Below are 24,844 nucleotides of genomic sequence, written 5' to 3'. Positions count from 1 at the left end.
TCCATTCTTGAAATCCCACTGACTCGAAGCTCGTTGCTTAGACTAAGAGCCAGCCGCCTGGAGGACGGCACCCTCTGTGCCACTGCCAGCCTCCTGCAGACACCTTCCTGCCACCTGAGAGGGTAACTTCTCAACCCCATGCCAATTCTACTGTCATTTTTGGATCTGTCATCATTTCCCTCTCTGTAAATGCTGCCTGCCTTACATGGTAATGCCTCTTCCAGATGCCATGGGAGAGATCTGCTCTTAGACAGAAATTTAGATTAAAAATAATAATAGATCCTACTTTCGAAGATTCTATGTACTGCCAACTAGTGTGAACTAGCTGATGCCTACCAAGCTAAACTAATAATAAAGCTAGCAGTAAATCGACTCTTAGCACTCCCCCAAAATTGTAAATCACACCAAAAGGAATAAACATACAATATCTTGAAATATTAAGCCCATATTCTCAAAGACCAGCTCTTTTTATGTAATATTTCTTTAAGAGGAAGAAAGTAATTAAAACAGCAGAGCATGTGCCGTGGAGAACACAGTTGGAAGATCTGAATTTATCTGCTTGCCTTCTCTTTTAAATAAATGAATCCAGCAAAAACCCAAAGCATTAAGTCAAACCCAGGAGATGGTCAGATGTAGGTAAGTCAGAAAGGCGTTCTTTTAAATTTAAACACTGCTGGTTCTCCACCTTCTAGATGCCAGTGACGTCAAGTCTTCCAACAGACATTACCTGTGTGTTGTCACATGTGCCCTGAAAACCTGTCTGCACTGCACGCACCCATCAGCACCTGGGTGGTATCACTGAGATCCTGGAGTGCCTTCAAAGTCCCTAAAGAAGCGATTTCCTACTGACAATAGTAGGCATTTTGACTGTCTCTAAAGGGATACACTGTGGAAATATCTCTCTGTGCCTCATCCAAGGCCCAAAGGCACTGTGCTCTCACAAGAAAGGCTCCTGAGTTTTATATAACCATCAAGAGGTAATAAATCTAACAGAGGAAAAAGCAAAGCCCCTAGGCATAGATCAGAATCACCACTAAGAAACTGCCTTCTGAAGAATAGGAGTCTGTGGTTATTGACTCTACAAGTTAGTCTCTGCCGCCTCTCAACACATGGGGGACAGAGTCTCCACCACCTAGTAATCCCACAACCGTGGGCAGCAGCAGAATTGACCTGCGGGCACTGTGACAGGCAACAATGGACTCATTTCTGGCTGTTCTCTTAAAATGTAAATAACATACAAAGAATCCCTAATTCCAGATCACGGGGACAAACAGTCCACAGATGAAATCCCAGGCAGGCAGAGTTCACGCCCCTAAGCCACTTGCTTCCATGAGGTAGACACCCAAAAAGGAAGGGAAGAAGACCGCAAAGGCTTAAGCAAGGCCACCGGCCACCCACCTCGTGCGTGGCCGCACCCTACAGAGAATTCCAGAGCCAGCCCACCATACAAAGCTGAATGGAAAGGCAGCTCCATAAACACCCCAAAGTTCTAATCTTCTGCTACAATTATTACATCTTCAAACGGGCTCAAGAGCAAGGCTAGAGGAAGTGGGTCTTGGAGTGGTTCACGAGAAAACTCAAGATCTTAAAAGGCAATTTGACACAGTTACCATATTCCATGCCACTGTTAAAAAAAAAAAAAAAAAAAAAAACAAACAAAAAAAAAACCACGAAATTGTAAGACATCAGGACATCAGTAACAAAAGGCACAGTAATTGGTGACTGGCTCCCTAAAAAGAAACTCACCTTTTGAATCAAAGACAAGGCATATAAGAGCTGTCATCTTTTCAATACTGAGTGCTTTTTTCTCAACTGTTTGAAAACTGAAGACAGAAGGAATAGCTCTAACTAGGTAGGTTACGGGAAAGTTACTGAAAATACATTTCCTGTGCAAAAGAAAAACCATGATTTAAGAGTAACATGAGAAATGCTTTTCAGTGTCTCAAGGTTGTGGGGGCAAAACTCAGGCCAAATGAGTAAGAGACCGTCCAGCCCAGGGCTCCCACCAGTGTCCAACCACCTTCATTCAAGAAGCACATCCACGAGCCCAGGAGGGAGGGTGCAGTGAGGACTGGCCTGCCACCAAGGGACATGAACTGGGGGTCCGTAAAAAGCTCTCGCTTGGATTCAAATGCTGTTTGAAACCAAGGAATTGAAGCTTCCCTGTAAGAAAGAAAGAGAAAAGCAAAGAAAGAGCGCTTACCCTTGGCTGCCAGTTCTCGTACTGCTTCTGCAAATTCGCACCGATGGTTTCCAGAGCTTTCTGAGGCCCCATCGACAGAGGATCTGAAGAAGTAATAAAAAGCAGAAAGTTCGTTATTCGTGTATTTCCTCTGCTGCTGAGCCTCTCATGGTTTCCTCTTCTGTCACTCACTTCAGAGTCACCTTGGACTGAGGAAGATACAACTGGGGTTCTTCTGTGTTTAACCAGATGTTGGAAACTGCTATGCCCCCAAACAGGCCACACCTGTTCACCTTGCTAGAGAGAAGTGGTTTTATTTGCGTTGCTGGCCATGTGAAAGTTGCCCACCTCCCTGTGCTCACCAGTCAGCCTCACAGTCACCCTGCACACCCACTGCCCCACTCCTGTGCGCCTGGACCAAGGTGGCCCATGGGCCAGAGGTGGGCCTCTGGGAAATGGCAGGGGGGGGGGGGTGCCCACAGCGAGAACTGCATGGCACTTCCCTCAGCAGACTCAGGAGGAAGATGGAAAGACAAAGGCCATGTGCTCTAAGTTAACTTCCCTCTGAGCTGGTTCATCAACAAAAACCACTTTTATAAGCACATCCATGTGTTTGTGGCTTACCCTCCCATTTTGGGAGGGCTTCTAGGGCAAATAACTCTAACCAGTAATTCCTCAAACTTACTTGGTCTGGAGACATCTCTGCAATCTTTAAAATTATGAAGAACCCCAAACAACTTTTAAGTGGTTGTATCTCTTGGTATTTGCTGTATCCAAGATGAGAAATTTTAAATATATTTCTTTATTCATTCATTTAAAAGTAATAAGCCCATTACATTTGAACATAAATATTATGAAAAATCACTGTTTTACAAAAAAAAAAAAAATCAATGAGAATAGTAGCATTCTACCTTTTTTTGCAAATGCCTCTAACACCTGGTTTAACACATCACAGCTGGACTCTCCTAACTGCACCTGCATTCATCTGTTACAAAATGTGGTTCTGGCTGACAGAGGAGCAAAACCCCACCTCACACACAGACATCACTGGAAACGAGAGGCCACTTGAAATAGCTTTTGAGACAGTCGTAGCTATCTTCTTTGATGCTACACCAAAACTCGACACGTGGTAGCTTCCTAAAGACTATCGGCAATGTAGAGTCTGAAGCCACAGCAATGAACCTGTACTCCATGGCATTAAAATCCACTGGTCCATCGTGCACTTTGAACGGATCCTCTACCCAAGGATGACTCTGTGTCGTCATCACTGGTCATTTGTAAAATATTGGCACGCTAAGCTCTGTGCATCTTCTGTATGTCATTCTCCAATATCTCAAATTTAATCACCAGCAACAAACACTTCCAGTTGTTTTCCTTAAATGCCAGTTCACTTTGTTCTTTTCCAGAAAACACCTGCCCAAAGTCCGTCAGCTGCTCCTCCACGCAGAAAGGATGTTCCATGAAAAGAGCAGCTAGTTCAGCTTGGGACTCTCCCATCATGTGAAGCCCTCCCTCTCTGTGACCAGGAGGCGCCGCTCAGCGTCCCCCCTCATCGTGCCATCTACAGATGTGCGTCCAAAAGTTGACATCCATCTGTAACACTGGGTGTCGGTGCTGAGTCACAGCACAGAAACAATACCTTCCCTGCACTGTTTTCACTGTCCTTGTTGTCCACAAACTAACACTATTTCTGCCCCAGCCTCCCCAAAGTGTCCCTCTCAAATACTGCCTTCCATACAGTTACAGATAACAGCTTGTCTCCCCTCGTCTCCCCCACTCCCCGGCCATCCCCTAGCCAATCCCACTGCGGTGAGGATGTAGGACTGCTCTCTGTAGAAGTGGAATGGCTCCCAAGAAAAGAGCCTCAAGGGACCAGAGGACAATAACGTTCACATCATCGGAGTCTCACAATGAGAAAATTAAGTCCAGAGCTCAAAAGCAGTTGAAGATATAATGCCTGACAACTTCCCAAATTTGACAAGAAATGTAAGCTTACAGATTCAAGGTCAGTGAACCACAAACAGGATTAACCCAAGAAAATCTATATCCAGACACATCATAATCAAACTGTTAAAAACAAAAGACAAAAAAAAAAAAGTCCTAGAGAAAAATCGGTTCACAAAAGATCAGGAAGGGGAGAGTCTCTGGATTTCCCAACAATCCTGAAAGTTGGACAGAACAAAACAAATGTCCTATGAAAATAACATCTACCTGATATTCAAATCTGAAGGTAAAATAGAGGTCTTTTCCGACAAGCAGTCACAAAATCTGTCCTGTGTTCCTCTCCTTGAGAAATAAAGCACAAATAAGGCAGTGAAGGACCCAGGAAAAGAAAGAGAAACGACAAGATGTCCATGAACCAGATCCAGAGACAAAGCCAATCCAACAGGAGCTAGGGGGGGCATTTTTAAAAAACAAATAGATTATTTGAGCACTGGAATAATTATTGATAGCACTTGACAGATCTATTGGAATATAGGTTAGGAAAAAATAAAGGATGAACCTAAGTTTACAGAAAATTTAGCAAATAAAGGAACTGGCAACTGGCAATAAAGGAAGGACAGAGAAAAGAAACAGCTTTCTCTTAATACACTCTCCAGTACTGTATGAGTTTAAAGCTATATGCATGTATTATTTTGATTTTTTTTAAAGAAGTATAAAATTAAGTAACAGGATTTTAGAATTAGAAGGGACCTTTACCACTAGTGCGTCAAAGTCATGGAGGACTTTTTACCATACAGACGCCAGGCCCTACACCCAGGAGAGTCCAATTCAATAGCTTCAGAAGAGCCCAGTCAGCTAATGAGCAGCTCTGGCTGAGGAAAACCTAATGAAAATTGGGTTATAATTAACTTATCTGGAAGAAGTATGGTAAATTTGTTTCAATCCGTAACTAAAGAAATTAGATGTTCATCTTCATCTCTCTTTGTTCTGGTAGGAACCAAGTGCTAAGGTCTCAAAAGAATTATAATCACCCCAATCAACTGTGCTATAATCTAAGTCACAGGACTGGCAAGAGACAAGAATAAATCAGAATCTGGAAAATAAAAATTCAGGGCTACGGCGAAGCATAAACAAAGCAAAGGAAAGCAGAAAACATCAACAAACAGAAACCATTCAAACAGCCAGGCCTCGTGCAGGAGACTAGGAGAGCAAATGCAAGAGCTGGTGTGAAAGCATCCAGGGCATCTGTCCACACCTGCGGCACCCACATGGTCAGTGTTATGGCTGGAATCTACGCTTAAGAGAATGGAAATGGTTTCCTGTGTAAAAAGATAAAAGGCCAGTCCAGGAACCACACTGCTCAGCACCAGCTACTAGGCGTGCCCTCGGAAGAACCACAGCAGAGGGAAGAGGGAGTGCCACAGGTCCCCAAGTCAGGGAGGAAAGCCCAGGCCCTCCAGCCCCACACCATCCTCTCCCATGTTCCAAAGAGGGCATGCCGACCGTCTGCCAGAGCTGGAGGGCTGCTGCCACGCCACCCTGAGCACCCCGTGGCCGGTCCAGCAGCCCCTCACTAGACGTGGCCGCCTGACAGCAGCACCCCTCTTCCTTCCCTGCTCTGGATCCAAATCCCTGCCTTCCCAGGGAAGCGGGGGGGGGGGGGGGGGGGCGCGGCAGCCTCTGGCCACTCATCAGCCCGGGATCAACCCAGCGGCGCTGTCACATCCTGTCTACTGCGAACCCCTGTGGCCAATTAACTGCCTGGTTTCCTCCCAAAGGTACCATAGAGAGTGGGGCAGGGAGACGGGAGCGGGAACAGGCACAGGGGAAAGAAGAGGACGAGGGAAGTGGTGCATTTCTGACCACGCTCACTACAGTAAGCTAACTTGTGAAATCAACTAAACCAAGTTCCTGGTGGGCGGTGCTGACGCTCTAACCCACCTGATGAGGGTCAAGTGGACACAACGTAGGTCTGCGATCGGAGTGCTGTCTTAATAGACGCTTCTCCTCTAGGGCCCTCAGGGGTTTCTACTGAAGGAATGAAGTGGGTGGGCAGGTGGTGGAAGGAAGAAGGACAGTAAGTGACATCTGCATAAAATTTTAGCCTGGCATCAACCTCCCCGCAAGCTTTTCTGCATAAGCCTCCTGTATCTCATGATGCACAGAACTTCACGTTGATGGAACTGCAGCCACCTACCCCAGGGCAGAGGAGAGAAGCTGAAGTTCCAAGTGGTCAGGTGATCTCAAGGTCACAGGCTGGCGATAGTGCCAGCAGTCACCCAACCTGAAAATCTCCCCGTTCTCTCCACTCTTCCTTCAGAAGAGCCTGTGCGTCACCATCAACTACGAACATGCTGGTCACTATTGCTGCAGCACCTGGTGCAGGCACCTCCTCCTAGCTAGGTTCTGGAAGACTCTGAGCAGGGCAGAAGCCCAAGGTGCAGGGCTCTGCTGACCCGGTGAGCTCTTCACTCACCTGAAGATGAGCACAGGTGAGCCCTTTTAAAGCAATTCTGTGATGTCACTCCTCCCTGGAAGAGCCTGCAGTGCCTGTGGTATGCTACCACTTGGTGAAAATAAGCAAGACTAACTTCAGCTGTCGGGGCACAGACCAGGGGCAGGGCTGGCTGAGAGGGGACGAGAGACATGGCTGGACTTGGGGGCTGCTGCTGAGGCTGTTTCTTGATCTGTAATGGGTCAGTCTGGGAATTAGCACACCTTTCCGTATATATGCTATCCTTCAGAAAAAACTTCAAATTTAAAAAAGACATGCAAGGGCAGCCCAGGTGGCTCAGCGGTTTAGCGCCGCCTTCAGCCCAGGGCCTGATTCTGGAGTCCTAGGATCGAGTCCCACATCGGGCTCCCTGCATGGCGCCTACTTCTCCCTCTGCCTGTGTCTGCCTCTCTCTCTGTGTCTCTCTCAGGAATGAATGAATGAATGAATGAATGAATGAATGAATGAATGAATGAATGAAATCTTTAACAAAAAATAAATTAAAAAGACATGCAATGCGGTCCTGGATATCCGGGATCGAATCCCATGTCAGGCTCCCGGTGCATGGAGCCTGCTTCTCCCTCTGCCTGTGTCTCTGCCTCTCTCTCTCTCTCTCACTGTGTGCCTATCATAAATAAATAAAAGTTTAAAAAAAAAATTTAAAAGATATGCAAGAAGAGCTCCCAGGTGGCTCAGGTGGTGAAGAGTCTGCCTTCAGCTCAGGTCATGATCTCAGGGTCCTGGGATCAAGCGCCGCCTAGGGCTCCCTGCTCCATGAGGAGTCTTTCTCTCTGCACCCCCATCCCCGGCTTGTGCTCTTTCTCTGTCTCTCAAAATCTTTTTTAAAAACAAAAATTAAAAAACACACAAGGCTCACTCCTCAAAGAACGTCTGTACTTCTTTGTAGGTTGTATTTATGTGGACATTTTCATAGGTATCTGTTAATTGACTTACTGGCTGAGTACTGCCTCCTGAATCAAGTACAAATTTCTCTGTATGGCCTTCAAGGACTGTGCCACTAATTAGTTGTTTAACCTTGAGCAGCTAATTTTGATTGAAAAAATAATCATGGCAAAGGGCCACTTTGAAATCAGAAGTGGTTTTTAATGGCTCTGTACTGTGTCAGCCATAATACCCACACGCATTTTACCATTAGAAGCGTCTTTGGTGGGAGGCACCTCCCCTGAGGCGAGGGCGGAGCAGGGAGCGCTGGCAGTAAGGCTCTGGCTCCTGCCGGGCGTGGCCCTCCCAGTGCCCGAGGTCCCAGGACAGGAACCATCATCCTACTGGAGCCTTGTCTACACTGCAGCCTGGTCCTAACCACTCAGACTCACTCACCCACACACGCACAGCCGCAAAATAGATGAAGCGGCTCTGTCTCCTGTCACGCAAGCACCAGGGGCTGAGAGGAGTTTCCAGAGCTGAGGGCATGGCTGGGATGGCGGTGGCTCGCACAAGGCACTCTGCACATGGTGGGAGTCCGAGCGGCTACACCTCCTCAAGGAGACAAGGAGATACTGCTCAGTGAGGCCAGCGTGACTGGCACAGAAAACAGGGTCTCAGCTGAAGGCCCCGTGGGTGCCCCTGACACCCGACGCCCGGGGGGCCCAGCCTGTGCCCCAGGGCTCAGCCCCCATAGCTGGGCCCTTCTCTCTCCGCACGGCCTGTCCTGAGTCGTCCACCCGCAGCATCTTCTGAGCTCCTGGCCGCTCAGGGTGGGCCGTGTCACCAGCCCCAGCCCCGAGGCCCGAGGCCGGGCTGGGCAAGCCTGAGGGCACGCGAAGGTGTTGGCTCTCATCAGCCTGAGTCTGACACCCACGGCGGGGGCATGGAGGGCTTTTCTCTGAGGAGAGGATAACACAGCTAGGTGCCTCCCAAATACTCCCTTAGGATACGGGGCTCCAGCATTCTCCCCTCTTATGATAACGGCTGCCATTGACAGCACATGAACAATCTCTCCGCTCAGCGAGGGCTCCTCCTGTTGGGCATTCAGCTCCTCTATACCTGCTTTCAAACACAGAGATTTCTCCAAGACGTATGGGCACTCGCTGCTCTTAGCGCGGTTGTTTTTAGTATTACGCTGTAGCATTTAATGTCAGGCCATAAAACAAAACAGCCTCTCCCCTGCTTCTCTGAGAAGAGCTGTGTGTCACTTCCATGAAATAAAACAGCATCTTATTATGTGGCGGAGTGGAGGGGCAGGGGTGGGGAAGGAGGTGTTGACAGCCAGCCGTGCCGGGCCCGGAAATCCCAGTGAGCTGTAAGGGCCCCTGCGCCAGAGCCTTCCCTGCGCCGGGGAGGGGGCCTGCGGGTGCTTCAGAGCTGCACAATGAACCTTCTACTTGTTTATTCTGGCAACAACGATTCCTGTCACCATCAGAAAACCTTAAGGGGCCACTTCCCGAACACAGACAGGTCCAATCCCTGAGCCTCTGGAAGCAGGTGTCTCTCCTATGTGTGCCGGAAGCACGTGCCCGGGGACGCCAACACAGACTGGAAAGTAAGAGTCTGCCCCTTTGTCAAGCTACCCGCACCCCTCGTTCCTGAGGTCAGAGCAATTTCAACTAGCACGGACCATCTCAGCTGGTTTGATGTGTGTCTGCAGCCAAAAAGCCATCAACCTGCAATGCATCCCACCCCTTGGCACATCATAGGCGTAAGGTAAAGCACAAGAGACTCTCAGGTTGTTACCTGACATGGTTAACATCTACTTTGTAAGATGAGAAGCATCTAGCAGTCTACTCTCAGACATCTGCTGGAGACCTCCAGCCCAACAGAGCAGCTGGCACATGTACTGATGGGTGCAGGCCCTGTTCCCGTCTCTCAGAGTGAGTGTACAGGGGCAGAAGAGAAGCAGACGCAAGGAAGCATTTCCAGTTCCCACTCAGCACTGGGGTAGGGAAACACAGGCATGCGGCTGCTGTTCCAGCTGCACACGGTCTCTGCACTGAGCCCTCCCAGTGAACCCCCTCTCCAACCAAGAGGTAGGTACCATCACTGCTCCATTTTGCAGATGAGAAAACTAAGGTCTCAAATCATGAAGTGACTTGCTGAAGTGAAGAGCTGAAAGGAATAAAGCTGGGGCCTTGATGAATGCAAAACCTTTGGATCTCTGGTGATGGAGTACATACCAAAACCACAGACCAAATATACTGTGGAGACGGGCTGCCTTCTAAACAGGAGCACCCTTTAAGCTAGTGGCCGCCCCAGCCCCTGCAGAAGTCTTCCTTGCGACTCCTTCCCTAGCCATGACATACGCCAGACATTTACATCTTAGAAAAGCCAGAACCAACCTATCCTCAGGCCTATGTGTCCTTGTGCTGCCAGCCAAGCCGCCCCACGGCCTTCACTGCCTGAACCACTCATCACAAGCAGCACCCCTCCCCGCACACTCAGGGCCCTGGATCTGCTCCTCTTCCCCTGGGAAGCTGCTCTCCTCCCAACACCCAGAAGCACTGGCCTTCTGCAAAATGTAACCCCACTCATCTCCACGGCTGGGCCCCAACTCTCAGTCCTGGCTGCCACATTATCATTGTGCCTGCAACCTACAGCACTTGCTGAAAACGCTAACCCTCTTCCTGAGCAAGCCTAGAGCCCGAGGTGGGGCGGGCGAGGCCGCAGCTAGGGGATGAGGGGTGGCTCCGAGGGAGCAGCCCAGTCGTGGCAGGGCATCTCCGTGGAGGGGTTGGGCACCTGGCAGGGAGGAGGGCAGATACCTGAGGGGGAACAGCAGGATAAAGGAGTGTGAGAAGGGTGCAGACAGCAGGGTGAGAAGCTGCCTCACACAGCAGCAAGGATACCTGGAAACCACATTAAGGCTGTTGGAAAGGGAGTCACCAACATGGAAAAATCCTGTTGGGTTGGAAGGGAGGCGGTTCTTAACCTGTGCAGACGTGACCGTGTGCACACGGAGACACACATGCACATACATGCATCTAGGAGAGGGGAGCAATAGGACCCCGGTTCCCACGAGAACACGGGCACCCAGATCGCAGTTTCTCATCTAGATGCCCCAGCCCGGGATGGGGCAGGAAGGACAAGCTGGAAGGAAGAGAGCAAGGGCCACATAAGCCAGTGGGAATGGGGCAGGCTGCCAATCAGGAAACAAGCAGTGCATCAAAATAAGCAACAACAACACTGGATTGTAACCCAGTGAATGAAAAAGAAATCCACGAGCTCACAGCAAATTCCCTCAAAGTCTGATGAGGAATACCCGCTTAGCAGTGATGCACCTCTTCCCAAAACTCGTCATTGCCTACAAAGGGGAAAGGGGACGTTCAGAGCGGAGAGTCCGGCAGCACCTGCTTCATCAAGCGGTAAGCAAGTTGCATAACCAGTGACGGGATAAATCTACTCATGTGCCACCTGACACATGTCGTGGGAGGAAGGCAGATCTCTGCCGTGACACTCCTGTCAAAGAGATACAACCAAAATTTAATCCTGAGGAAACATCGGGCGTTCTTCTAAGCTGAGCCTGTGATCCTCTGGGTGTCAGGGTCAGAAGGGTCAAGGAAAGCCTGAGGACCTGGTCCAGTTTGGATGGAACTAAATCCAGGGCAAGGCACGATGTGGAGCCAGGTCCCTGTGCCACAAGGGCATCCTGGGACAGGTGGTGCACCTGGATGTGGTCTGAGGCTTATGGGGGTGGCAGAGTGCCCACGTTCACCCCTGGCGGTGATGGCCACGCTGGGATTATGCCCGTGGAAATCACAGTAACTCACTGGTGATGGAGCTTCACCACAGGAGCTTACTCTCCTGTGAAGCAGGAAAAACGCTGCTTAGCTCTGTGCTAGCAAGTTTGGGATTTTTTTTTTCCAAGATAAAAATTGGAATATGCACTGCTAGATACCACTGCAAATTTGCCAAAATCAAATCTCCAGGATTCTTCTTTCTCTTATTCCATACTGTTGAAATCAGAAGGGCCAGCCCTACTCAACTTTTTAAATAGGAGCTAAATGCATATTTTTTAACTTAGAAGAGGTATATGTCCTTCTGAACTCAAAATCCACTGAAATGAGTACAGAATAGATTACATTCCTAAATTGCAGAGAAATTTTAAAAACACAATATAAAATATCTATTCAGTTCCTGGATTTTTCATGGCAAGAAGGAAGTAAGGAATTCCTTTCATTTTCACTGACATTGTCCCATAAACACCCATTAGAGACTGTGTGAGGACGGAGGAGAGCTCTTGTGATTCCTTGGGGGAGGAGGGGTACAGGAGAATGCCTAGAGAATCTAATAGAATCCAAGGATCCTCGCCTGGAAGGTGCAGTTCCATAGTTAGACACCACCACCCACACAATGCCAGAGGGTTCACCCATCCCCAGGAGCACACGCTGGGATCCAGGTTGAGAAGGCTTGTTCTAAAAACCTAATGTAAGAGTACTTAAAGAGGGAGAAAATAGAACACGATTGGTAAAATCCAGCTTGGACAAGGGGTAAATGAAGTGGAAACAGTCGGCGGTGGCTAATAAGAAGTCAATTTCACCGGCGGAGACGCCAGGATGTGGCACAGGGCCAGGAGGGCCTCTAGGGAAATCAGCCACGGGGCGGCTTCTCTGTCACTTGGCCGTGGGGGCCGAGAGGCCTGGGCTGCACGAGGGGAGGCGACGAGCAGAGACGCTCACCCGAAGACCCTGAGACACTGAGGCAGGCAAGCCAAGTGGGAAAAACAACACTGTTTCCAATTCAGCCTAGAATATAGGCGTTCCCCCCCCCCCCCATCCAAAAGTAGACCATTCCTCCAACACCTCTCCTAAGCCAATCACGGCTTCCTGCCAGCAAAAACCCTCTGGGGGTTCTTTCAGTTAGTAAAAAACAGGCGCTAACAGAGGTCTGCTAACAGAGGTCTCCAAGCAGCACAAAGCTGGCCTTCAAACAGCAGAGGAAATCTGTCATTTGCAATTTTTGTTATTTAAAGTAGATGAAGGGAATTTCTGCTTTTGCCAAGGGATGGAGAAAGCTGCGGGAGTGGGGGTGCTTTTGCCCCCAATCTTATCAAAGAGAGAAAAACAATCTACGACAGAAACAAAGAAAAACCCACACATCACTGTTAAATTATACCAAAGTTTAGAGAAGAAATAATAGCCAACTCGCTACCAACTCTTCTATGAAACAGAAACGATGGGACTGTTTCTCAACACATTTAATGAGGGCAGCATTATCTTGCTACCAAAACCAAACAAATATGTTACAAGAAAAGACAACCACAAACCCAAATCACCCATAAACACCGCTGAAAAAATTTCTTAACAAAATAATAGCCATCAAGTCCAGCAATATATTAAAAAAAGATAACACAAGTGGGGGTTATTACAGGCATTCAAGGTTGGCTTAATAACCAAAATTCACTCAGCATGATCTACTATTATCAACAAACTAAAAAGGAAAAGCCAGGTGATTATATCATAGATGCTGAGAGCACATTTTGTAAGATTCGGCACAGGTTCTTGACAAAAACAGTCAGCAGATGAAAAAACATCACGCTGAATGGTGAGAGCAGAGCGAGTGAAGGTCGTGCACCCCACCTGTCTCAACACTGCACCAGGAAGCACTGGGCACTCCGGGCATGCCTTCCTCAGGGAGAACCAAGACTCCTGGCAACACACACAGGAAACAGCCCGGAACTACTATCACATGCAAATTTAAAGAAGAAAATGCTATAATCCAATAATCACTACTTATTAATTTTCCTTGAAACACTCTGTGCAGGACAAATCATGACTTAAAGGTTCTAGACGTCCAAACAGAAACGAAACTCTCAGATTCACAAAAACCAGTGCCAGCCTCCAGCAGACTCAGCCTTGGTCAGTGGGGGGCAAGCCTGGCCCAGCCCAGAGCATACAGGGATGCTGCAGGCCACAGCCACGAGGCCATGACGGACGGAGGGGCCGCACTTACCGATCCAGCACTCCAAACGTGCACAGGGGGTGGTCTTCACCACATCTGGAGGGTCCACGCCGACATTCAGGCACAAAACTAAGGCAACACTGACCGTCTTCATCTGGAAACACAACAGAAACAGCAACCATTTCAATATGCATCCCACTGACACACTCTTCCAGGCTCAGAGATGTCCCCAGAACACACGAAGCCCTGTCCCCACCACTGGCCTCTCCAACTGGCTTCCATTCACCCAGTACCTGTGCCGCCCCCATGGTGCCACACCAGTAACCTCCTTCCTGGAGGGGTTTTGAAGTAAAGTGGACAGAAGGGAAGAGGTCCATGTTAGGGAGGCTTCCACAGGCTTCCTTTATGATACATTTCCAGAAACAGAATTATTTGACTAAAAAATATTAAGGCACTTGCTACATTCTGCCAAAATCCTCTGCAAAAATTGTGTACAAACTTACACTCTGACCAGGTTATGCTACTCTCATTATTTGAAGTCATTAATGATTTGATGAGAGAAAAACTGCCATATTGATTCAGTTACCATTCTTTCAGTATTAGTAACACTGGGTATTTCTTCAAATGTGTATTCACTGTTTGTAAATTTTATGTTCTGTGGATTTCCTATTCATGCCTATATACCACTACACCGGCATTGGTGACTAATTCTGATTGATTTCATGTACTCTTTACATACTCAAGACTGCATCCACATTATTTGTTGCAAAGATTCCCCTAGTCTGGCATTTACCATCTGATTCATTTCCTGCTTCTTGACGCACAAAACCTTGGTTCTATCATCTGGTACAGCTTCCTGCACACCTGTTCCTTCTCCAGCCACCTAGTATGGGGAATGTCAGTCCTATCTACGTAGCGGCTCAAGCCAGAAACCTGGAGCTCATCCTTCAAACATTTACTGAGCATCTACTAGGTGCCGATCACTATTTTTAGGTGGTGAGGAGACATCAGTAAATCAAAGAAACAAAGATCTCAGTGGGGGGAGGGGGTGGGATGGGGATATACTTCAAACAGGTGAGAGGACTCTGGGCTGAGTTACCAGCCTGGACCCTTCCCCTGTTCCTGAACGCCAGAGCCCACCCCTGACTCCTCGCCCCATCTGTTTTATTCTGTCTCCTAAATGCCTTCTGGGCCTGTCCCCTTGGCTATCCCCGCTCCTGACCATACAGCCACTCCCCCACTGCCCCATCCCCAGGGCAGGCTCCATGCTGCAGCAGAAGCATACCTCTTCACACACATCTCCTCGCTGCCCTGTTCCGTCCGTCCTGAACCTTCAAGATTTAGGTTTGAACTGCTCAACATGCATCAAAATCTTGAAAGCCCAACTCCTGCTAAACACGCCACACGCCTGCCACGGCCCCATCCTCAGTGGCTCCAGGTCCTCAGCCCACTTGGCATGACCTCGGGGCCTCCCAGCCACAGCTCTCTCGGCCTGGAAGGCTGCCTCTCCCACTCCACCAACTCAGACTCACCTTTGCGGTTTCCGTGCAGACAGCCATTTCTCAGGGAGCTTGCCCCCAAACCCCGGCAGGCACAGCACTGCCACGCACCGTGCTCTCCCGCTGCCAGAGCTCTCGGACCTAGGCTCCCCAACCCACGATGAGAGGGGACCTACGTGGATGCCAACTCCCGGCGCACAGCAGAGCTCAGGCCCTCCGTACTCACTAAGGGCCCCGTGCATTTCTTCTGGTGTTTTGATATATTTTACGTGTAACCCTTCAAGTTACCTGGAGGTTGCTGTGGTATATGACACAAGGGGATTAATTCCTGTCTCAAAAAACTAGCCAATCGCACACCAATTCCCTGCTAAATAATCTCCCCCAAACTCAACAAGTTTGTATGACTCCTGTAACATATATAAATTTCCAGATAGACCAGATCCTACTTCAGGCTAACTGAATTTATCCCATCATCCCATCAACCAGTACTTCTGGCACCACGCTGATTTAAGTCATTTATTTTTACAACATCTCACAATGCTTGGGAGAGGAGGTTTCCTTCCTCACAATCTTTTTTAAGCTTTTACTTAGCTATATTTATATTCATCTCTTTTTTTCCCAAATTAATCAGTTCTTCAATTTTTTAATCCCATAGAGACTTTGACTAAAGTTGCATTAAACTGCATATTGATAACACTCAGTATTTTAAATTATTTTCTTTGATCTGATAATTCCACATTATGAGAATCTGTCAGAGAAAAATACCCCAAAAATAATAAAGGGGAAGTCTGTATGTATAAAGATTTCCTTCACAGCATTTTTTATTCTGAGTGCAAGTAGAAATGACTTAAATTTTAAGTGAATAAAGGAATGTTTAAGCACGCCATTATATTCTCCTAACAGAATAACACTTAAATTCTTATAATGTTAAATGAATAAAAATTGATCCAAAATACCAAAAAAAGCATATTAAACATATAGATTAATTTTGGCAAGTGATAACCTCCTAATACTTGATTTTTCCATATAGGAACACAGTATGTTTCTCCATTTATTCGAGTCTTCTTTTAATTTTTGTCAGTACTCCTTTCTTCGTTTTCTCCACTAAGAAGTCCTGCACGTTTCTTTTTGGATTATTCCTCAACACATCATGGATATTTGGGGGAAGTGTGCTTCTACACATGCACTCTCCCATCGTGTTTCTTACAGTAGCCACTGACACCTTTGCTGCCACTATGTTAAACTCCTTATTAAATGTCACTGCTCCTTGGTGGTCCCCTACAGGGCCTGTGAGTTGACAAAGATACCATGTACAAATAATGAGTCCATCCTGTCCTTTCCAACGGTTCATTCCTCTCCCGTTTCAGGTCTTAGGCATTGCCCACAACTTCCAAAATAGTATTGCTAATGAGTGCAGAACGTGGCAGTGGCGATCCTCACACTGGTTTTAATGAGCCGTCATGAGTGTTTCCTCATGAGGTGCGCGGGCGATGACAGCGAACACACATATCGCCCACCTTCCCAAAGTGCGTGTTAGCGCGTTTCCCAGTGATGGAAGATCTCCCAGTGGAAGTCCTGATGCACCTGTTTCCGATAACCGAAAGAAATCCAAAGAGGATTTTTACTTTTCCGAGAAAGGGCAAGAAGTGGAAAGGCGTGCAGAGTTGGTTCTGCAGGTAGCCAGCGTGGAGGCAGTGCCCCCCGAGCTGGGAGCGGGGGACCCCGGAGCTCCTTCCCTGGGGGCCACCCGAGACATCTCAAGTCCAGCCCCCAGGTTCTGAGCTGTGTCTGTCAGTGTGTGGGCTTTATCTCCATTTACTGTGTGCAGCACTAGCAAGATGTGTCCCTAAGGTATCAGAAGAGCCTGAGAGAGGTTATTTTTTGGGGTCTGGGGATGTTCAACATTTTTTTTTCCACATGAATTAATGGTAATTATTTCTCTCAGGAAAGATTTCATAGGAACATACTGCTTTTGGATAGCGGGGAAACTCGTGTAATCTTTATCACATCAAGAAAGGATTCCTGTGTTCAAAACAGAATTTAAAGTGTGGGGAGGGGAGAGTATTTAGTCTTAAAAAAAGCAGTCATTAATGATAAATCACTTTCTACAGGAGCTGCACGCCTGCTGCCAGAGACACACCGAAGAGAAGAACAGTGTCTTCCTGCAGACGTGTGCCAGCATCTCCTAGTTATGAACCATAAAAAACAAATGGTCCCTTTATCGTCAGGAGACAGGGCAGAAAATCAATCAGAAAATGGTAATAGTTATTGTTTTTCTTAGTCATTTTCCAATATTTAAGTGACCAGTATCAATAATCCCATACAGTTGATCAATTATCTTACAGCAAACTCAGTCTTGCAGGAGAAGCTGCTTCAAACTAGAAGTTCCATGGAAACATCTCGGTGGCCTTCCTTTGGTGAGTAATACTAATAGCTGTCCCATGACATTTTTAAAGCAAGGGGTTCTCCTTTGCTCTGACACCGGGTACCTAGGTCACCCTCCTGAGCGAGCTCCAAGCCGCCTGGCTCATCCCTGAGCCCGATGTGGGAAGCCCCCTGGAGAAAACCATCTATCTCTAGGGATCTGGTCGCATTTTCAAAAGGATTGCCTGCCCCTGCCAAAGTACAACGGGTCTCTGTAGTCTGACCCTGTCCTCAATCTGCGAGGGGACATGCTCCTAAACCATCAGGTTCCTTTCACAAAGTCCAGCTGAGGGAGTGACACTCAGCGGGCTAATTTAAGGAATGCTGACCCCTTGGGCTTCAGGTCTGGCCGGCGCCTCTGCACAGAGGGCATCCCCGCAGCCAGCCCCGTGCCCAGAGAGGACGGGGGGAGAGCCACTCCTCGGGGAACACGTGCTCAGTGAGCCCCCACGCTCCCCCTTGTGCCTCAGGGACTCAGGGCAGGCCTTATGCTCGGTCACATCTGACGTTTCTTTTTTTTTTTCTTTTTTTTTCTTTTTTTTCTTTTAAAGATTTTATTTATTTATTCATGATAGTCACACACACAGAGAGAGAGAGAGAGAGAGGCAGAGACACAGGCAGAGGGAGGAGCAGGCTCCATGCAGGGAGCCCGACGTGGGATTCGATCCCGGGTCTCCAGGATCGCGCCCTGGGCCAAGGCAGGCGCCAAACCGCTGCACCACCCAGGGATCCCACATCTGACATTTCTGAGCAAGAGCCACCTCCACTTACTCAAGCTCACCCCCAAACAGGCAGGAGGTCAAGCAACATGAGCTCTCTGGCCATTCTAATCCTTTCCTAAAGGGTCCTGACCCAGATGCTCACATCCCCACCTGCTTTTCTAGCATACCTGCTTTTTCTTCTAACCCTCCCTGGGGTGAGGGAGGTGGTACAGGATGTGGCAGGGATGGGGCAGGGATGTGGCAGGGATGGGGCAGGGATGTGGCAGGGATGCGGCAGGGATGTGGCAGGGATGCGGCAGGGATGGGGCAAGGTGTCCGCACAGTACCCAGCAGCTCCAATCATGGTCCCACCTCTCCCTCCTCAACCAATGCTCCAAACACATTACATTCCCTCAACCTCTATGACCACACTTAATTGGCTTAAAAACACAATTCTCAGTCAAATTATCTCTGATTTAATTATAAAGTTATTATGTCTGAAGCTCTCCCAAGTGCTTAGAAATATAAATGGAAGCCCAACGATCACAGTTTAGTCCCTCGAAACACTAAAGAGCCCCAGGACCCCATGCCTGTCACCAAGCACAGGCTTCATCGCTTTCCAAGTGAGCAACAGGAGGGCACGGCCCTCAGTGTGATATTAGCTCCATTGTATTGGTGAAGACACTGAAGGAGGTCATCTGATTAGCCCTTGCTCATACAATATACACTGTTCCTACAACCTGAGTTACACCTTTTTAAGAAAACAAAAAAGGTCTCCAGGATATATTGACATGTGGATTAGAAAAATGTATCTGGCCTAACCAATTTAATTCCACCAGTGGGCAAAAGACATTACCAGTGAATATCCTTAAACCAATCAAATGTGTCTTGTGTTCCCTTGCAAATTTTAATAGCGTTGGCCTGATTCCAAATGTGGTAAGTTTTAAATTCTAAGCTATACCCCAAAGTGCCTTTTTGGTATTTTATTTTCATTTTTCACTCCAAAAATTCCAGATTAATGTCTTTTAATAACACAGTTACAGCATTAAGAGAATTTAAGGGCTATGAAATTTAATGTGCCAGAAACTGCGTAAGAGTATATAAAATAACCATTTTAGACTTCAAAACATTTGTTCTCCAGTGCAATATAATTGAAGAGGATAGTTCTATCCCCAGAGGTTAATTCTGAATTTGAAAAGAGTATCATTTTGAGAAGCTATCAAACATTAAGTGATCATTAAAAACATGTGACCTTGGACTTGTCAGTCAATTCCAATCACTCCTGAACAATGCTCCAACCCTTAAGGTGAGTGGGTATGGATGACTGCTCAGGGCCTGAGGACTTCTCCAATCCCGAGCTCTGGCTCCAGACCAGGGCTCTCCAGCAGCATCCCTACGGGCGGCACGGAGCATTCTGCCTTAAGGCTCTGAGCCCAGCCCAATGGCCTCAACCACAGCTTGGACATGAGTGGGAGCGGCGGGGGACAGTCCAGCAGGAGGGCCGGGCACTGCTGAAAAGTCTGGCCAGGGTCCTGTCATACCATCCTCTGGCACCAGGTGTGTTTCGAAATTCAAAGTGTTTCAGACTTACAAAAGGATAGTATGGTACGTAACTCAAATCTCACAGCATACACCCAAAAGCGTCTTTCTGCAACAACAGCCAGTATTGAAAACTATTAAAATTTCCACAGTGAAATGCACAAATATCCACTCTTCAGGGAATAAAGACTAGCAACAGCCTCAGCCCAGGTCACATCCGCTTTGCTGTAGTCGAGCTGTGAAAACCTCTCCAGTGTTCAGAGCTGGCTACCTTCAGAACTGCAGACGAGCACCTGCGGACCCAATCGCCACCCCGACTTGAAAACCCCTGTATCCCCAAGTGTGTGTCACCTCACTGATTAAAAATACATTAATGCCTGTCACCACGCAAAGAATTTGAAATAAAATCACAAGGGATGCCTTTGTTTCCTCCTACTTAACTGATTTGATAAACCATATATACTTTAAAAGATACAGTTGATCAAGTGGTACAATCAAATCTGAATATAAATTCACAGGCTTACACACAATGACACCCAAGCCGATGTGCAGAATGGAGAAAGTACATATGTGTTAAACTGGCCAATCACGGCTTCCCGCTCCCCATACTGAGAGCCTGGCTCACTCATCCTTCCCGACAAACACAAGCGTGCGTAAAGGAAAATAAACAGGAAGCGAGGCTGGGGTTTGCCACAACATCCACTATCCCCCGCCTGGCTGAGGCAAAGCCACCCAATTCCCAGCAGTGCTCGTTAAGATTCAGAGCATCAAGCAAAAACTTTGAGTACACAAATGCATAATTTATAAAGGAAGTCAGAAAGTAGAACACAGAGCAAACAGAGCAAGTACACCACGGGGGGGGGGGGGGGGGGGGGGGGGGGGGGGGGGGGGGGGGGGGCAAGTCGAAAAAAGGAAAACAGGTTTGCCTCCTAACTCCCACCCCCAAAGCCTGCTAGAAAGAAGTGAACAGCAAAACCTAGCAAGAAGCACATCAAATGGAATTTCTGTGCCCCAAACCTGCAACACAACACAATATCCTCATCGCCAGCCGCCCAGGAACCTGGCGATTCCCCATCTGCATATTCCTTTGTTCATTTCAGCGGGAACCCGAGCCAGCGAGGTTCTTAAATTTATGAGTCCGTTCCCTACCTTCAGCCAGAAAACTAATTTAGCTTTCAGCTCTCTTTTTTGAGGCTAAATTCTCTCTATAGTTCCCTGCATTTAAAACCTGCCTCCACTCCTATAAGGCAGGCTAATGAAAGGGAAGAGACAACGGGTAATTTTCCAACATGGAAAAATCAGAAAGTCTCGTTCTGGACCGTGTGTGCCAGAGCGCTCCTTTCCCACCTCTCCGACCCCCTCCTGACTGCCCGGCACGCTCACTTCCCACATCACAGGCCCTTGAGAAATTCAGGTCTCGGAAAATCAAATTAAAGAGCTGCACACAAAATAGGTTTATTATAGAGATCACAACTGCCTTAGACAAACTAAAGAAATCCCTTCCTGAAAGAGCTCTATACTGAATCTCTTTATGATCCCTTCGTGAAACAAGTCGTCTTGTTGGTGCCACCTCCACCAACCTGAGCATGGGGGCAGGGGTGTCTGTCAGCGACACGCCCCCCCCCCCCACCTCTGAGAAGCCACCTTCTCACACTAGAGAGCTGAGAGAGGGGCAAGAATGACTTTTTTGCCTTTTCTTCTAATACCGTATTGGGTGAAAGTTTAAAAAAAGAAATTTAATTACCAGTATCCTTATCTAACAACTGAAAATAAAAATACCTTGTCACAGAGGGATAATGTGAAAATATATATGCTCACAAATTAATTCTAAATAGTTCAACAATATAAACTCTAAATATGCTAAACTCAAATACTATGGAAGCCTACGGGTCAGGCTCAAAGGGCATAATTAAATGGCATATATTAAATGATGCCATCTGTTACATGATGGAACATTATAGTGCCTTTAAAAACATATTTTCAGGGGTGCCTGGCTGGCTCAGTTAAGCTTCCAACTCTTGGTTTTGGCTCAGATCATGATCTCAGGGTTCTGAGATGGAGTCCCACATCGGGCTCCAAGCTCAGCAGGGAGCCGGCTTAAGATTTTTCTCTCCCTAGACCCTCCCCCTCTTTAAAAATAAATAAATCTTTAAAAAAACAAACATATTTTCAGGTTTCACAAGTCTGTTGGTGGGCTCCACTGGTAAATGGGTAAACTCTGTAGTGTGTGAATTATATCTCAACAAAGCTATTTAAAAAGGATGTATTTTCAAGGACTGGTAAGTGGCAGGGGAGGCACCCAAACATAACATGAGTGAAAAGAGGAAGGTGCAAAACCACATCCACGTAATTATTATTCCAAGTGTGTAAACACATACATGCAGAGGACGCAGAATAAAAAACAAGTTGTCACAAGTGGTTTCCATCTCTGAGGAGTGGAAAGTGTGGACGATTCCTCTCTTCTTTGTATCTGGCCCTTCTGTGTATTTCCAAATTCTCCACCATAAACAAGTTATTTCTAGAAGCAAAGGGGAAAGTCAGCTATTATTACAATAGCCAAGGATTTCTTGTGTGTGTGCACGTGTGCATGCGTGTGTGTGTGTGTGTGTGTGTAATTTTTATTACATTCTGAAGAAAGAGAAAACAGCTTGTTGGGCTAGCTGAAGCTTAGACTAGTATCCAAGGCAACGAGCGCTCTGGGATCGTGAGAGGAAATGTAATGTAGGCCACAGTGAGCATGCTCACAAAGAGAGCCCCGTTCTCAGTCCCAAGCATTCCAACCACACCGAATATGGCCTCGTGATCCAGAAATACCTGCTCCTGGCAAAGCAAGTACAGCAAAGGGCTCCCATCTCTCTTTCCTCTACTCCTTCCCAGGTTAGAGCACACGATAAAGCCCACTGCTAAAATTTCTTTCTTGGGAATGAGATTTTCCTTCAATAAATGGATTGATTTCAAGTCTATTTAGAGAGTTCTTTTATTTGATAAGACACTGGGTCATTGCTTTTCCAATCCTAATGTAAATTAGAATCAGCATCATCACCATGGGAGCAAGTCATTCGTTCAGGACTAACTTTTCTTCCACTCTTCATTATCCAGCAGTATGATACCTGGGACACACATTTCATAAAAACAATCCCAAGGCAAACAAAACTACACAGAGCTCCCATGCTGGCTGAAGACATACACCTGAGGTGGCTGAACACCCTGATAACAGGCATTTCACAGTGCCAAAATCCAAGCATGCGAAGTGGGGCTATTTCCTTCTGCTCCCATCCCGCGTCCTGTTGGGCCGACATACCTGATGAAGCAGCTCTCACAGGTCCCGCAGCTCCACGTGGAGAGCATGGTGGACCATGGGGCCCTGCAGGGGGTCACAGCCCCATGAAAGCTGTGAGGCACAGCACAGCTTAGGGGGCTCCCAGGAACTCCTCCTGACCATGGAAAGGAAGGGAGGTCTGGTGTGGTAAAAGAGGAAGGCCTGCACAAGGTGTGGCAAGTGTGCAAAGGGACAAGAACCAAAAAGAAAAAAAAAAACTTCTACCTCAGAGAGAACAGTTGATAGCATGTGCAGCTACAGGCTGTGAGCAACGAAAGGCACAGGCCCATCGAGGTCTGCACACTGACACCCAGATGCTCCCACAGGGAAAGAATGCAGCAGACATCTTGGCAACTTCCTACACTATGGGTGTTACCTTCCCAAGGGAGAAAATAAAGCAAATGTGAGTTGGACTCTTGCAGTGAAGGGGCTTGCTTGTGGCTTACACTCCTCCAGCTATGCCAACCTACCCCTCCACCGGGAGCCACATGGCAGGGGCACATCTTGAGGGTGGCAGTAGAAGGTGCCTCCCAACGTCCCAGCTGTTCAGCCCCTCTGGGGTCTTCATAACTTCAGGATCTGGCTCTGAGTCCTCCTAGAGATCCAACAACAAATTCCTTTTCTGCTTCACCTTGCATGGATTCTGACGGCTGTAACTAAGAACCCTGAGGCTCTACAGCTGAACCATCACTGGAGTTAAGGAAATAAGCATCTTGTAATAATCACCTGCTTGGGGGTCATCATACCTGGGATGTGTGGGAACTGAGGACACCCAGATTTGCCAAGATGCCGTTATCCCAAGTGGGACCTTGACCTCAAGCAAACTAGCTGACCACTTCTAAGGGAGACAAGAAGGGAACAAAAGGTCACAAGTGAGCCATCAATGAACTACCACCATCAAGAATCTTCCCAGACCCTGGACACTGTCTGAAGCTACCCAAGGAGGCACCTTGATCTCACAGTATTTTGGATCTAAAATTGGTGCTGGCATCTCCTTACTTCTGGACGATGGAACAAGAGCCACAGCCAGCCTGCAGCGCACTGGAGCAGGAACGGAGGACAGTGCTGGGGAGGGAGAAGCTGCACAGCAGGGCACCTACAGCAGGCGGCCAGTGGCTCCCCCTGGCACCGACTAAGGGACAAAGGCTTAGCAAGCCTCACCTTCATAAAATAACATCAGAACGCCCCCCCATGACCCAATTATTCCTAAGAATTCTAAGTGAGAAATGACCACAGGATAGGGCCACAGGTGTAAAGAATCATAAACATGAAGTAATAAATATCAACATTTCAACTTCTCTCAAAGTCCCGCAGGTGAAGGTGACAAACCACGAGCTTCCTCGGGGCTGTTGGCTGCTAAGCCAGCTGAAAGCAAGCCCAGGTCTATAGCCAGGCCCGGAATTCAAAATCACGGGCGAGCAGGGCCACATCTTCACCCGCTGCTTCAAAGCAGGAGTTAGGATCTGAGCAGTGAGGTGTCTCCTACAGCCTGCCATTCACTACGTACACTCCTGCTTGACACGCTTGCAACTCTGCCCAAAATGTTTTGTCTTCAACTTCTCCATCTGCTCTGCTCTCAGAAGCCGCTGCAAAAACACACAACGTACCCAAATGCAGAACGGCCACATCTCGCCACCATGGCACCATGCATGGACAAAGCCAAACCTCACCTAAAAACCCAGGTCTACAAATTTGGTGGGTTTTCTGCTACCAACCAAGCTCAAGGATCAGTCCAGAAGGAGCCATAAAAATCACCGACAATCCCAACAAAACTTATGATTTGAAAGACAAGGAAAGAAAACAAGCTAGGTGAGTGCTAATGGCAAAAACTCTCCTCTTAAAAATTTTAAAGAAAAATCCAAGTGGAACCTCAAAAACACTTAGATTGAC

At 47.6% G+C, this 24,844-nt stretch overlaps 1 protein-coding gene and 1 long non-coding RNA gene across 6 annotated transcripts in view; one reads left to right on the top strand and one right to left on the bottom strand.

Moving 5' to 3' along the window:
* RPTOR (regulatory associated protein of MTOR complex 1) overlaps nt 1-24,844 on the bottom strand; it is a 333,077-nt gene that overhangs the window by 247,971 nt on the left and 60,262 nt on the right. For all 4 annotated transcript variants that reach the window (XM_072781924.1, XM_072781925.1, XM_072781923.1 and 1 more), the window contains exons 2-3: nt 13,524-13,626; nt 2,204-2,286 (exon numbers count right to left, since the gene is read on the bottom strand). In XM_072781924.1, the coding sequence (XP_072638025.1) occupies nt 2,204-2,286; nt 13,524-13,626 (186 nt within the window). The remainder of the gene's footprint in view (nt 1-2,203; nt 2,287-13,523; nt 13,627-24,844) is intronic.
* LOC140607282 (uncharacterized) lies at nt 10,785-20,070 on the top strand. 2 transcript variants are annotated; one of them, XR_012009390.1, is made up of 4 exons: nt 10,785-10,936; nt 17,083-17,229; nt 17,317-17,388; nt 19,788-20,070. It is a non-coding gene; the product is annotated as an uncharacterized lncRNA (long non-coding RNA). The 2 variants fall into 2 exon arrangements; XR_012009391.1 differs by having other exon boundaries at nt 17,947-20,070.

This window comes from Canis lupus, chromosome 16, assembly GCF_048164855.1.
Source record: "Canis lupus baileyi chromosome 16, mCanLup2.hap1, whole genome shotgun sequence".
Lineage (NCBI taxonomy): Eukaryota > Metazoa > Chordata > Mammalia > Carnivora > Canidae > Canis > Canis lupus.
This window is presented reverse-complemented; position numbering and strand designations above follow the sequence as displayed.